Here is a 13901-nt window from a genome sequence, read left to right as displayed (position 1 = left end):
CTGACTTCTCATCTGTTTTCTGAGTGCATAGAGTAGAAGCTGACATGACAGTACACAGTAACAGGGAGAAGAGAGAGTGAGCAGAATGACTGCCAGGCAAAGACCACCTGCTATGGATGGATAGCCCATTGTTAATGGATGGATAACCACCTTGCATCGGAGAGTTTTATGTTTATCTTATATGTTTTATGTTTGATTTCCCATCAGAATGTGGGAAGCTTCTGCGTCTTTTCATAAAAGTGGATCTGCCAAATCTTGGCAGGAAAGGAATGGGTATTAATTAGAATTTCCATTTACTTAATTTGCAATGTATTGTATGCATTTACAGTACATCACAAAGACGTAAACCTGCATGTTACAGTGTACAGAAGTATGCATCTTCTCATGTCAATATGCATGTCACTATTTACACGTCTCACAAGAGAGACTGTTGAGAGAAAAAGTTAGCAAAAGAATAAACATTGCCGCTTTTGATATGAGGAGGGGGGAGATAAATGATGATAAAGGAGTCAAGTTGCTTCTGCAGAAGATTGATCTGAATGTCAACATGCATGTCAAGAGTTGTTATCGGTGATCAATATGCATTCACTTGATTAGTGTAATTAATAAGGTCTGTTGCAAGGCTGAGTGCATATTGATTTTGTTGTAAATGACCCATGTGATTGGTGTATGTGCTGTATGATACCTGGCGACAACCTGGCGACCACATATAACAAAGTGAGCCCTCAGCTCTACTCCCAGACGTTTGTGTACTCAGGTGTATTATTGAGCTCTCAAAGACCCATTGTGTAAATGATGGGAGAAATAACACAGTTATCAAATTATACATTACCAAATAGTATTTAAGATAAACAAAAAGTGTTAAAGCAAAATTAAAATAAATAATGCAAGCCAAGGTGAACTTTGATTGGATTTGCAGTAATTACTTAAGTTAGTTTTTTATATTCAAAATATAGTATTTTAAGTGCTATTATTAAGGCTAAGATTGATTTTATTTATTTACAATTTTGATAATTAACTGAGGTGTTATTATCATCAAATATAAGCAATGCTTATTTTTTTAATCTACTACTACTAAATACCACACATTAAGCATTATTCAGTCCCTTGTACCACATGTGTCACTGCCTGATTTATGGTGTGTAGAAAAATACAAAAAGGAACCTGCACCAGAAGTCCATAATAAAATGTAAAATACCACTCTGCTACCTGCTGTCTGAGCCGAGGATTTAGATAATAACTAGATCCAACCTGTGGAAGGTCACACCTCGGCCATGACTCCGTTCATGACTGTGACTTGCCAAGAGGAACTATCAAAAAAAAGAAAAGGAAAGGGACTTCATGATATGATAACATTCTAATACTTATCAATAACACAACTTGTTGTTGTAATTGCAAAAGTGCATTTTTCAATATAACAGGGTCAAACACCTAAAGTCGGCTTAAAGGTCTTGTAAAATGTATCGTCTTGTTGCTAAATCTTTGGTCAGATAGTTCCTAGTTTAACTAAAAGAAAGGTAAACTAATGTATTTGAGCAAACTTCTTTTTTGAACAAAGTAAGGAATTTGTAAAAAGACTGCTTATTTTCATCAAAGAATGTTTATTGGATGGAACACATATGGATCATATTTGCAATCATATCATTTGACATTATCGATACATTTCAAATAATGTCCAACCCTAGCTTATGCCTAATCTTACAGGACTGACTGGCGACTCATTTAAGTGATGCTATAAAGCTTCAGGACCACACCTCAACCGCACCTTTCTGGCAATCCCATAAATTCAACCCAAACCCTCCTCCTCCCCTTTAGTTGCAACAACCCTTTTTCTTTCTTTTCTTCTTTCTGTATTGGGCCTACACTGGGAAATAGAGACGGGGCCGATCTGATCCAATATCAGTAGGGGGTCTGATAGTGACGTAATTTACGTATTGGATATCTGACTGACCTGAACTAAGTAAATGGTTGGGCACATTAAACATGTTTTTTGATCTGTGACAGTCTCACTCTGAAGACATTCAGACTGAACTGTAAGCAGTGCCCACAAATTGTCTCCATGACGATGTTCAGACAAGAGATGGAACAGCTCCCTCTATATGTTAAAAAGTTCCGTTCTTACACTTCAGTTTAAAAGATTTAATTTGAAAACCTTACAGTTGTTGCTGCTTCCTGTTTGTATATGAAGCGAAAAAAAAAGTGGATCGTGCATCTCTACTGAGAAGCTTCCCCAAATGGACCACAACTAAACCTTCTGCATCACCTGATTCAGAATCGTCATTCCAATATCATTAATAAGTAATTGTCAGATTGCATTTCGTTGATGGTGTGGTCCTTGCTAATTCATGTTTAATCATATTCCTGCTCCATTTCTGCAGAGTCTTTTACACAGTCTCCCTGCTTTTTATACTATTAACAGAAATGTGTGTGATTTAGCCCAAAGGGACTCTCTTAAAACATGATCAAATCTTACGACAGTTTTAGGGCTGGTTAGGAATCAGTAGCAGATATAAAACTGAAGTGATTAAGGTACATCAGTGCAGTACAAGCTGAAGGTGTGAAATAAAATAAAAAGATTAAACCTGGCTAAGAATTTTTTTTTTTTTTTTTTATAAATTCACAAGTAAAGAATTAGGATAGTGCTAGATTCACAACCCTTGTATTATCAAAGTAAAAAAAAAAGCCTTGAAATGTATCTAATGTTATGCAGAAAGACATCTGTGATGAGACTAGTAAAGTTCTATCTCAGAGTTTGTATCCCTGATATACTGTATAACAACTTTTTCAGAGAGCTTAGATCATCGGTAGGGCTTCTCTGAATGAAATTCAGATTGTTTAGATTTAGACATTTAGATTGTTTTTTTTTTGCACAGCCAAGCGGGACATGCAGAAAGAAATGGATTCTAAATAGAATGACGTCTTGTGGCTCAACAAGTGTAATGTTAACTTAGAAGGATGAGAGGTCATTTGTAACCCAGAAGGTAGTTGGACGGGGATTAAGCAACAGAGAACAGTTCTGCTGACGCCAAAACAGCGCTTAAGTAAGCATTCATTTAAAACAGGATGGTTGATGATTGTGTGTTAGAATTAAAGGGCCCTTTGCTTCTGTTATTAAGAGATGCGTGACTTAGTTATACTCCTAATATACGCTCAGTGCTCTCTCCCATTTAGGAGATTGATTGCACTGCAAATGTTTGTCTGGTGTTCTCTGGGTGCTTTTGTTGATTTCTTTGCATCAACAAGCTTTTCATTGTCTTCTGTTGTTTCTTCCAGATCCCTTTCCCCCCTGACTGCACTAGACACGAGTCTTGAAAGATCTACACCTGCTTCTGCTTTGCTTTTATTGGTACACGTTGTAGCTGCAGAAGGGAATCAGATGATTTAAGCTGTCCTATAAAAAGGATTTTATAGGTTTGCTAACAATCTGCTCTCTTTTTATCTGTCTGTCGCATAATGTTCTGCTTCATTTGCTTCATTGATTTTTCTTTTTTTAAACAGTGGCTTCAAGATGCCTGTGAGCAATTTTGAGTATAGATCTATGGGGTATATATTAAGCATTCAAGTCACATCAGTGTGTTGTCTGCAACACACAGAACACAGGATTAAGCTCTGTTAGCATTGGCTGTGCAGTCAGAGTGCAGAAAGCATCCTACTCTGCAGAGGAAAGCACAAGAGCTCCATGGCTCCCTGTGAGACACATGACCTACTTTTCCACTCCCGGCAATAACGTACTGTACTGTATCTAGCCATGTAAAATACCTCCATGGCTTTCCACTCTGCATTAAAACAGGGTTGGGGGCTGCAATTATAACCTGCATGCAGTGAATGAGTCAGCTAATTTAGATATTGTGCCTGTAAGTCTGAGGATGCGAAACAATTCAAAGACTGACACTATCATCAGGTCAATAAAGGGAGGATGGAGAAAGGCTTGATTTCAGGCTCTGTTCAAAAAAAAGGGAGGCAGTTAATAACAACCTGCTGACAGAGGGAAATGTACTAGAAGAAACAAACGACTCTACTTGAGCATCTCAGATTAATTTACCCTCTCTGTCAAAACATGCACCGAGGCAGAACCGGATCAAGGTAGGAAATGGTTCCATCTTCAGGAAAAAAAAATTTTTTTTCAGCTCAATTAGCAACAACCTAAGAGAAGTAAAGTTTGTCCTTCATTACATTTTTTTTTTTTATGGGGTAATGAAGATTACAGCAACACATGGCTTGCAGAATTCAGTCTTGAATTCAGTGTTGCAAAACATTACTTGTTATTATTGCTCTGTTTTGGTCACCACCACAGTTGAAGAAAATATCCAGCTCCATTAAGCAGCACTGCTTTTTCTTATGTAATTGCTAATTTTTTTTTCCTTCTGTTGGCTGCTGGGGAGCTTGTGTTTTTTGTGTGTGTTTTTGTATTGTTAATCAAAACAGTCCTGCTAGAATACTGATAATGGGAATAGCGCTGACTAGTTTGTAAGACTGTTAAAATGGTTAAATACTCCATTTATTTTCAGATAATAATTCTTGATATAGCAACAGATATCTAAGAGGGAAATAAAAGTGTAAATATCGCTTCTCTCTAAAAATGTGAGCATTGAGCAGCCACTAGTAGCCTCTTGACAAAATCAATGCTGTGAGTTGGGAAATTTGCTGAGATGCTGGTGGAAGGCAGCCAATTAAAGCATCAATACTGAGTTTGATCTACAGAGATACAATTAGAGTTATTATTGGCCTGCCTTGTTTATGACTGAGTTTAGGATTGATGGTTGTGGAGATAACCAACGCATATATTAAGTGTAAATACTAACATCAAGAAACATTCAAGGTAGTCATGTTGATAGAAAATGATCAAATCCTGAAATATTAATCTTTATTCCTTAATATTATGTGTCCCTTATATTAATCTGTATTCCTTAATTTTACTTGTCTCTTTTTTAAATATGTTTTAGATCCAATACACAGTTATATACTCAAATTTTTCCACATTAAGATTGTGTTACGTTCTACAGCTGTTTGTCCAGATTACCTTCATGATGGGTCAGAGAAAAAAAGCGTATAAACATATCAACTCGTAAAATGAATGTCACGTATGCTTGTGTCAGCCATCCCCCTCAGTAAACTGCAACAGGCTTGTAAATAGCATCATTGTTGTGCTCAGTGTCATCTACACCCAGAGGAGGTTAACCTTTAAATGGCTGTAGAAGCTAGTTGGATGTGTGCAGTCGTGACACTAGCGGGTGGGGGCATCGAGCCAGGATTAGAGCGAAGGAGGAATCGTGTCACAGCCAGGCCAGTGAGTCATTCTCCTGTGGCAGTCAATTCAACAATAGATAGAGCCTGTGATGCTGCCATATGCTGAGTGTGTTACAAGTTTTCAAATGCTGCTGAAGTGGGCTGTGTGGCACAGTAGATGTTTGTGATTATAGGGCTCCGAAAGATGTTGTTATATTGATGACGTCAGTAGAAGATTAAGCTGTGTGTGTGTGTGTGTGTGTGTGTGTGTGTGTGTGTGTGTGTGTGTGTGTGTGTGTGTGTGTGTGTGTGTGTGTGTGTGTGTGTGTGTGTGTGTAACTGTAAAAAGCCTCCACTCCATAGTTTCTCCTCTTCAGCGGAGTAAGTAGGCTGCAAAATTGTATTTTTTCTTTGAATGAATGTAACTCAGTAGGTCAGTTTGTTTGGACTGAACCATAAACACTGTAAAAGAAACAAGCAACAAGCTAACTAAACTTAATTTTTCAAAGAAATTTGATGTCACTCATTCCAATGAATAAGCTTGAACTCAAAAATGAATAATTGTGATACTTACCCATTAGTTTGGAGAAGTACTTAGTAGTAATTATGGTGTGTTCCATTTGATCTTGGCAGTCGGAAATTCGAAGTTGCCGGTCTGATACGTCATCAGGAACGCTACCCTGAAGTTGGAATTCCTACATAGAAACTCATAGTACCTTCATTAGCCCGAGTTAAAACACAACATGGCTGCTATGGTGGCATATTTTATCTGTTATGTCATGTTATTTTCGTGCGCAAACTATCACAATGTGTTGTTCTCGCCTATTAGCTAACAAAAAAAAGGTACCACTGGGGTTGCTTACCATGTTGCTTGTCCTACTTAATAATTTTAACCAAGTTGAGTTTATTTAATTTTTCTAAATTGTCAACCCTGACAACCTGCTACAGAGCGACCATTTTTTCCCAGTTCAGTTGAGGTGTTGAGGGGGCAAAAGAGAGAGGAGACAATATGAGTGAGAAACCACTTGAAGGGTTTCTTCCACTGCTTACTGGAAAATATGTTTATTTTTGGCGGGAAACCTGCATTTTATGATTGCTGCTGCAACATTCACCATATTAAGGACCTCAATGGACACACCAACCATCCAGTTTCATTGCATGTGAGGGAATTTTTTTTATAACTAATTTAACTAAGATTTTTAACTTGATAGCTTTACCATCAGTGTTTTTTCACGAGTTTCACTTACTGATATCACCATGTGCCGTTGTTCTGTCAGCTAGCTAAGGGAGCTGATGTTAGCCTACATTAACTACATGTTTGCTAATGTTACCACGGTTTAGCTGTAGCCTGTTTGGCTGAACCCTGTCCCCAAACCCTCCCTGGTTATATGGAAATGATCAAGAAATGAATCACATTTAGTTGATAAAAAAATGTAGATGGCCCACGGATACACACATGTTCACATTTAATATCACAGACAAAAGCTGTGTAACGTGATGGCTTCTGACAGTAAACTTGCAGGCTATGTTTTGTATTCCATATGCAGGCTAAAAAGTCATAACCCCCTCAAAATGACTTGTGATCACTTTAGAGACCCTTGAACTTTTTGTTTAACTGAAAATGTTTATTTATTTATATATCTCCAAAAACTTTTACGTCCCTATCAACCTCAGCATTGTGTTAAGTCTTAAGTAGCAAATATAAGCATGTTAATGTACTGAGTGCTTTAGACTTGTTTAACATCAGCATACAGCTCTAAAAAGTGAACATAGCTGTGAACTGAATCTGTTTTTACCAGCAAACTGCCGATGAGGCTCTGAGGCGATTTGGCTTTTGCTGATGCAGCACTCACTGTGTGTGTGTGTGTGTGTGTGTGTGTGTGTGTGTGTGTGTGTGTGTGTGTGTGTGTGTGTGTGTGTGTGTATCCTTGTATAAGTTTGCATGCACAGATTTCCTTTTTTTTTAATTACACAGTGGATCATATTTATAAAAATCATTATAAGCAGTGACATCAAGAACATCCTGCAGGGAAACAAACATTGCAGAAGGAGAGCCCGGAGGAAACACCTGTGTTTAACTAAAAAATAAACTATTGTGTAGAACAGACTCAGAGGACACATCAGCTTGTGAATGAATACCTCTTTGTAGAGCGATTTGTTTGATGAATGCATACTAATCGAGATATGGAAGCTCTTACATTAACTACAACATTATCATCCATCCATACTTTGTGTCTTTTTTTTCTGTCGGCTTTAATTTGTGTAGATTTATAGAATTAGGTTTGCTCATAGACAACAAAGTTATTGTGTGTACAAACATTTTTGAGTCTTTTCTTTTTTTTTACTGAGAGGCACATTATAGGGTCAGCAGCCTAAAATGGTATCCCATGAGTCCCAGGATTGGAGAAGGAAGTCACCCAACTGGGTCAGTTAGTGGCATGGTTTGTCAGAGCAGTCTGCACTGAGACAGGGATCGCACACAGGATGGCAGACTGGAACATTTTCTGACATGCCCATATTTTGCTCTGCTTGTAGTCAAGCAAACCATTAATGTACTGGCAGAGAAATGAAAAACAAAACAAGTGATTACCTGCTGCTGTTCACTAAATGCTTTGCAGCTAGCACTTAAACATTACTCACTCCAGCACACACAATAATAAGCCTTCTTTTGCTTGTGATTGTTGAACTCTGTATTGTCACCTGGCGGATCATCTGTTTTAAATATTCATAAATTTAACCAGCACTCAGTTTGTCCTCATCCCACTACTTATTCTCTTTACCAGTGACCTCCATGCTCCATTCTCGCACATGTTCTCAGTTTCTCTGCATCGTCATCCTCCCCCTCAGTTTTCTGCTAATTTGTCACTCTAGTGCACCTGTACTGCGACTGCCTTTTAGTCACAGTGCATTTGTTCAAGCTCCTCAATCTCGCTGTATTTGAAATTGTGAATAATTACTTTTACTTTTTGCTGGAAAGATCAGGATAGAGCCCTAACCGGGTAAAGGTTGTACTGTGTCAGCTGTCCCAAAGGGAATCTGTGCCCTGTGAGCTACATCAGAGCTGTTTTAACCGCTCCCTGTGGTATGCAGCTATTCTCAGACAGTTTATTATGAGATCTACCTTAACCTCATACTCAAAATTAAAGAATGTGGATCAAATACAGACCACAAGAAGTCAGGTTCCACTGATGCTGGTTGACTTTTCTTTCAATATGTATTAAGGTACTTTTTTCCCCGTTCAGACTTGCCAACTCCCCTCTCATTGCAGCCCTTCTCACTTCTGATCTGAAGAAGACGCAGACAACCAGCTGTCTCCTTTTAAGAGATGATCTTTTACCAGAACCCGTAGCTTAACTGACTCTGTCACATGTATGGTTGAAACTGTCTTCAACGGATCCAGCACTTCTTCATTAGGGTGTATAAGTAGACCTGTTGTTATTGACCATTATGGGTTTGATGTGGGCCTATCCGAGATGTGTTGGTATCCATCGGCTGTAAATAGTAATGGATGAAGCCTGAGTGTTGTCACCCATCTGTTACTGCATGGGGCTTTGGAGTCCCATCGATTGCTGTTGCCATGCTGAAAATCCTGTCTCACTCTAACTTACATTCAACCTAATGACAGGCTGAAGACCGGAGCTGAGGCGGGTTTTAAGCCTCTTGACAAACTGTTACGTTGCGCCCGCCTGTCAATCAGCTCAGCTACGCGCTGTATTGTGAATTTCAAATTGTTTTGCAGATTACTTGTTTTGTTCAACCTCTTGCCTCAACCCAACCCAAATTGTGATAAACTATTTACAAAATATGACAGAGAAGATGATCTTCACATTTGAAATCTTAAATCAGCAAAGATTGGTCCTTTTTTGCCTGATAAAAAACTGTAACAGTTGTACTGTAAACAGTATCTAAGGATTTCCTGTCAATTTGTTAAGCAATTAGTTATGTCATTGTTTCAGCCCTATAGCTGCTCTGTACTGTGAGATTATGTTTGTGTTCTCCAAGAATGGAGACTTTGTGCCAGCAGAAGTAACTTTCTGACACTGGGCCCAACTTGTTAATGTTGTTAGTGGGCCTTGGCAGGAATTGGTTCACTGCGATTTATCCATTTTCTTTAGCTTAGGCACTTGTTATCCTCATGCTGCAAATCATGTTGTTTTATTTTGTCATGAGTTCTAACAACCACTGAGAAACAATCCTGAAAATCACTGATTCGTTTGGGTCGAAGATGCAGAAAGTGGCGGTGGCATCGTACTGTCCTTGCTAGGAAGTGATTCTGGGTCGGTTGTTACGACACTAAAAAGAGTGAGTTGTCCCCTCTGCCAGCACTGCACACAGAGAGGTCTTTGTGATACTAATCAGCCCTCATTGGCAGGCTTCATGGGCACATGGATGGACACTTCTGATCATTAAGAATATTCTGAAGACATACACATAATTGCAAGACTAAATGTTTTAAGCACAGCTGTTTGATTTGTCTGATCATTAACAGGCGTTCATACAGTCAGGATCCCTGTTGTTGTGTACTGGAAGCTGCAATGAAGACCACACAGGATGTTGTTAAACTGAACCATTTACTGCTCATATATTTATAATAACAACACAACCTTCTGCACCGATACCTCGACTTTATAAAATCAAGCTATAGCAACAACAATAACACTGAACAGGTTATATCCTGAACCTGATATACTCTACGCTGGACTAATTGACAAAAAAATATCTTTCCAACTGCGCTTAGAAATATAATGTATCCTAATATGTTGATTTCTGGGTAAAAAACAAAAAACAAATTTAAGGTGAAGCCGCCAAAACCTATACCTTTGTGACCCGGCGCATCAGCTCACAAAGGCAACAGAGAGGTGTTGAGGCTCAGCTCTTATCACCCTTTTCAGACTTTCTACAACTGTTTAAAAGTTCCAGCCCCCTCCACCCATCCGATAAAAACTAAGGGAAACACTGTGTGAGCATCCTGTTCATTGAAATCTGATTCATCCTCTGCAGTAACAGCTCTGTTTGCCCTGATGATCAGTTTTGTTTTGGCTGTTGGAAAGATCTTATCCTGAATTAAACATGAGGTAGAAGATCTGTGGTGTCCCATCAGTATACATTTCCTGCATGTTTGTAACCAGGAATTGTTAGAAAAGTGGTGGTTAGTGTTTACCAACATTAATACAATTTATCTCTCAGAGCAATATGAAACACACTTTATCTCCCTAACGTGTTAGGGTCCCTAATGTGTCCAGCTATAGTTATTTTTCCACTGTAGTATATTTGTACTGTAGGTTTATCCCCAAATCCTCTTGACTGCATGGCTCAGCTCCTATCACACAGGTAGGCCTACATGGTTTGTGTATTTTGGAGCTTTTTAGCAAGTGGGGTATTTAATAATTCAACAGTAACCATTAGACAACAGCAAACCATATTTTTAAATAACCTAAAGTTTTTTTTCAATGTGTCAGCGAATGAATTCAACGATTGATCATGTTTCATGGTCATTTTTTTTACATTTAGCATCTACAGAAATGTTTCATATCCTTTGAATGCTACAATAAGACGACCTGTTACAGTAAAAAGCCTACTCAATGCTGCAGTGCCCTCGAACAGCTCAACAACGCCGCCATTGACCCCTACAACACCTCGTGTGGGACGATTGTGCTTTTCTTTTTAACTGCTGCTCACAAGTATTCTCCTCCCATTGGGTCTGAAATATTAATGGATGAGTTTAATTGTGTAGTCAGGAAGGTGACCTTCGTGTTTGTCCACAGAGAGACAGAAATCACACTTTCAACCAATCTCTCTTTGATTCTTGAACATCTTATTTTCATATAAGCGGTCATAAATCTGATGCTGTATCAGAAAACAATTCTACTTCAGGGTTCACTAAGGTATAAGTTATGAAAAAAAATGAATAAAGGCAAAAACAAATAAAACACAAACCATAACAAAGTTAAGCAGACATAAGAGAAATGATAATTCTCATATTCAAATACATCTCCATCTTTTTTGTTTTTTACTTTGTTAGACTGGCATATATTCCCCAGAGATTATCCCACTACCTCTCAGCATTTTAGTCTGTCTCTCAGCAAATCCTGAGTGACAGCAAACACAGCCCTGACCCTTTACCCTGCTCCCCTCCCTCTTTCTCTGGAAAGTGTCTGATGTGTGTGAATATGATGAGAGTCGACAGTAAGAGTGGGTGAGCACTGCTGGTCCCTCTTTCTCTGTCACCCAGGGGCTTTGTTTATGTTTGTTGGCTGGGGTGGTCAGGTTGTGTTAGAGGACAGAGCTTTGTGACATGGTCCTGACAACACTAGACACGGACAGTCTTATAGCCTTTTCACACATTCACAAAACTCGGGGTCAAGCAGCTGTATTTTTTTACCCAGACTATTCCTGCCAGCCCTCTTACAAAATGTCCGCAAGATGTTAGGTTGAGCCAATTGTGTTAAAACAACAGGAAAATGTCAGAAAAATTCACAGATAACGTTCATATCCTGCAGCCACTGCGTGACTGATTTGATTTTAATGCTCGTAAATTAGCTGCTTCATACTTTTTCTGCCGGCTCGCATTCTCTTTCAACACTCTCTTATTTATACTTTTAACTTGAGCATGTTGTAACATTACAGGCTTCTGTAGCATCCTTTTAAACCACGTGTTTGCCCTTTATGTCTCATTTCTTTTATTACCAATACAAACTAGAGGTTTCAAAGCATTGAGTTTAAATATTTCTATGATTTCCCATAATTTAGATTAGTCTATGTCAGGTTTCCCTTGAATATAATGTATGTATGATCTATGTATAGTAGAGTATGGGTATAAATGCATATTGAGTATGCTTACTACATATAATTGATAATTTAATAGACTTTTAGTGCCACCTTTGAATTTTTTAAACAAGTATTCCTTTCAATAAGCTTTCAATCTAAAAAGCCATGAAACTTCCATGAACCCTTCTATGATCAGAATGGAAAATAAACCAGCATTGAGCCATAACCAGGGGGGGAGCCTTCACACGTATCTGTACATCATGTCCTCATAGATGGAAACATAAATAAACCAGTAAACCCAGTGGACAGGACAAACTGTGATGTTAGTAGCAGGTCATCTCTGGGTCACGCATGTTTTCAGAGCAGAAACAGAGACAGTTGGAGGCGCTGTATTCCCTTTGTAACTAATGTTTTTTCCTATTCCCACAGGTGCTGGGGAGTCAGGGAAGAGCACAATTGTAAAGCAGATGAAGTAAGTAGAATAAGCCGTATTTAGTTTGATGGTTGTTGATGGCTTTCCACCTTGAAATAAATGTTGCCAATGTGAAACTTTTGCTTGGTGAGCATTTATTTAGCTATGACGAACCAAATCTGATCAAATCTTTTTTTTTTTTTTATTATACAAAAAAATAATCACAATGTGCGCTCCTAAAAAATTACAATGATTCTTGTTTAACAAAAACAATAACAGCAAAGTATTTTACCAACCTGTGTGACTGCCCTTTCCTCAATAGAATGACATTTTTCAGACATAGAAGATGTGATCATTTTTAGATCCTGATGTCAAGCCACTTAATAAGCCTTGCAAACAAGGAAATGCACCAACACACTTACATGATGGTTCTGTGCACGTGGTTACATTTGTCTTACCTCAGATGTGAATTACTAAGTTTGGGCAAGGCACTGAGCCTGTGGCATATTCCATCACTTTAATTATTTCAGCATAATAGCTGACATACAGGGACAGTGTGTCGGGCTGTTTTTATTATCTTTTGCTGTTCAAAGCACAAGAGAAAATGGGAGTAAAAGAGGGTATTTGTGATGATTGTGCACCAATGAGAACACTCCCACACACACACACACACACACACACACACACACACACACGCACCAAAACAAACACACAAACAGGACCCTAAATTACTTAATTATTCACATTCCTCTGGACTAGCAGGGAATTTAATCTATTTTTTACGAGGCTGAAGAACAGTCTGCCTCTTTTTGAAGTTATTAACACCTACAGGCCAAAAAAAGTTGGAGACAAAAACACATTATATAATAGTTCACATCCCTATATCCTTGGAAAATGCAGAATAATGTTGCAGAAGTTGGTAAAATAAAGTGTTTTATTAAACAGTTTCAAAACAAGGAATCCATTTCTTTGCTTATTGGAGACTGCTCACTATTGCTTTCATCAGCACGATGTTGCTTCAGTTTCTCGTAGTGAACGTGGGGTTTTCTGCCTCTGCAGCCTGATTAAGTCTGGAGGATTGCAAATTGATATAAGACTCAGACTATTATTATTTGTTTATTTCTTTACGTCCCCGACTCTCAGCTTCAGAGGGAGGTAATACTTAGGATATTGCATCATCTAAAAGGTCCAGAGTTCAGGCAATTTCAGTGTGCGTAAACCTTCACAATATGTGGATATGATATTTGTGATGTAGGGTCTACATGTCGCACTAACAGACAACAGTTATATGGTTATATGCTGACAGAAAAGCATCCTTCTGGCTGTAAAGTGTGTTTCTTTATCAAAACCGGTTGCATAAACATACCAATTCAATTACTAGTGTTCATATATGACTTAATATTTACCAGTTGTGAGTGACAGGCAGAGAAAGTTAGTGACTACTGTGAACCCAAGGGAGCGTTTAGTCTCTCCATATGTGGCCAAAAAGTCTGTT

The 13901-nt window shown here is 38.4% G+C and overlaps 1 protein-coding gene across 1 annotated transcript in view; it reads left to right on the top strand.

Annotated features, from left to right (window-relative positions):
- gnai2b (guanine nucleotide binding protein (G protein), alpha inhibiting activity polypeptide 2b) overlaps window positions 1-13901 on the top strand; it is a 41313-nt gene that overhangs the window by 14677 nt on the left and 12735 nt on the right. Inside the window, exon 2 of the mRNA XM_020629042.3 lies at window positions 12424-12466. Within this exon, the coding sequence (XP_020484698.2) occupies window positions 12424-12466 (43 nt within the window). The remainder of the gene's footprint in view (window positions 1-12423; window positions 12467-13901) is intronic.

This window comes from Labrus bergylta, chromosome 5, assembly GCF_963930695.1.
Source record: "Labrus bergylta chromosome 5, fLabBer1.1, whole genome shotgun sequence".
Taxonomy (NCBI): Eukaryota; Metazoa; Chordata; class Actinopteri; order Labriformes; family Labridae; genus Labrus; species Labrus bergylta.
This window is presented reverse-complemented; position numbering and strand designations above follow the sequence as displayed.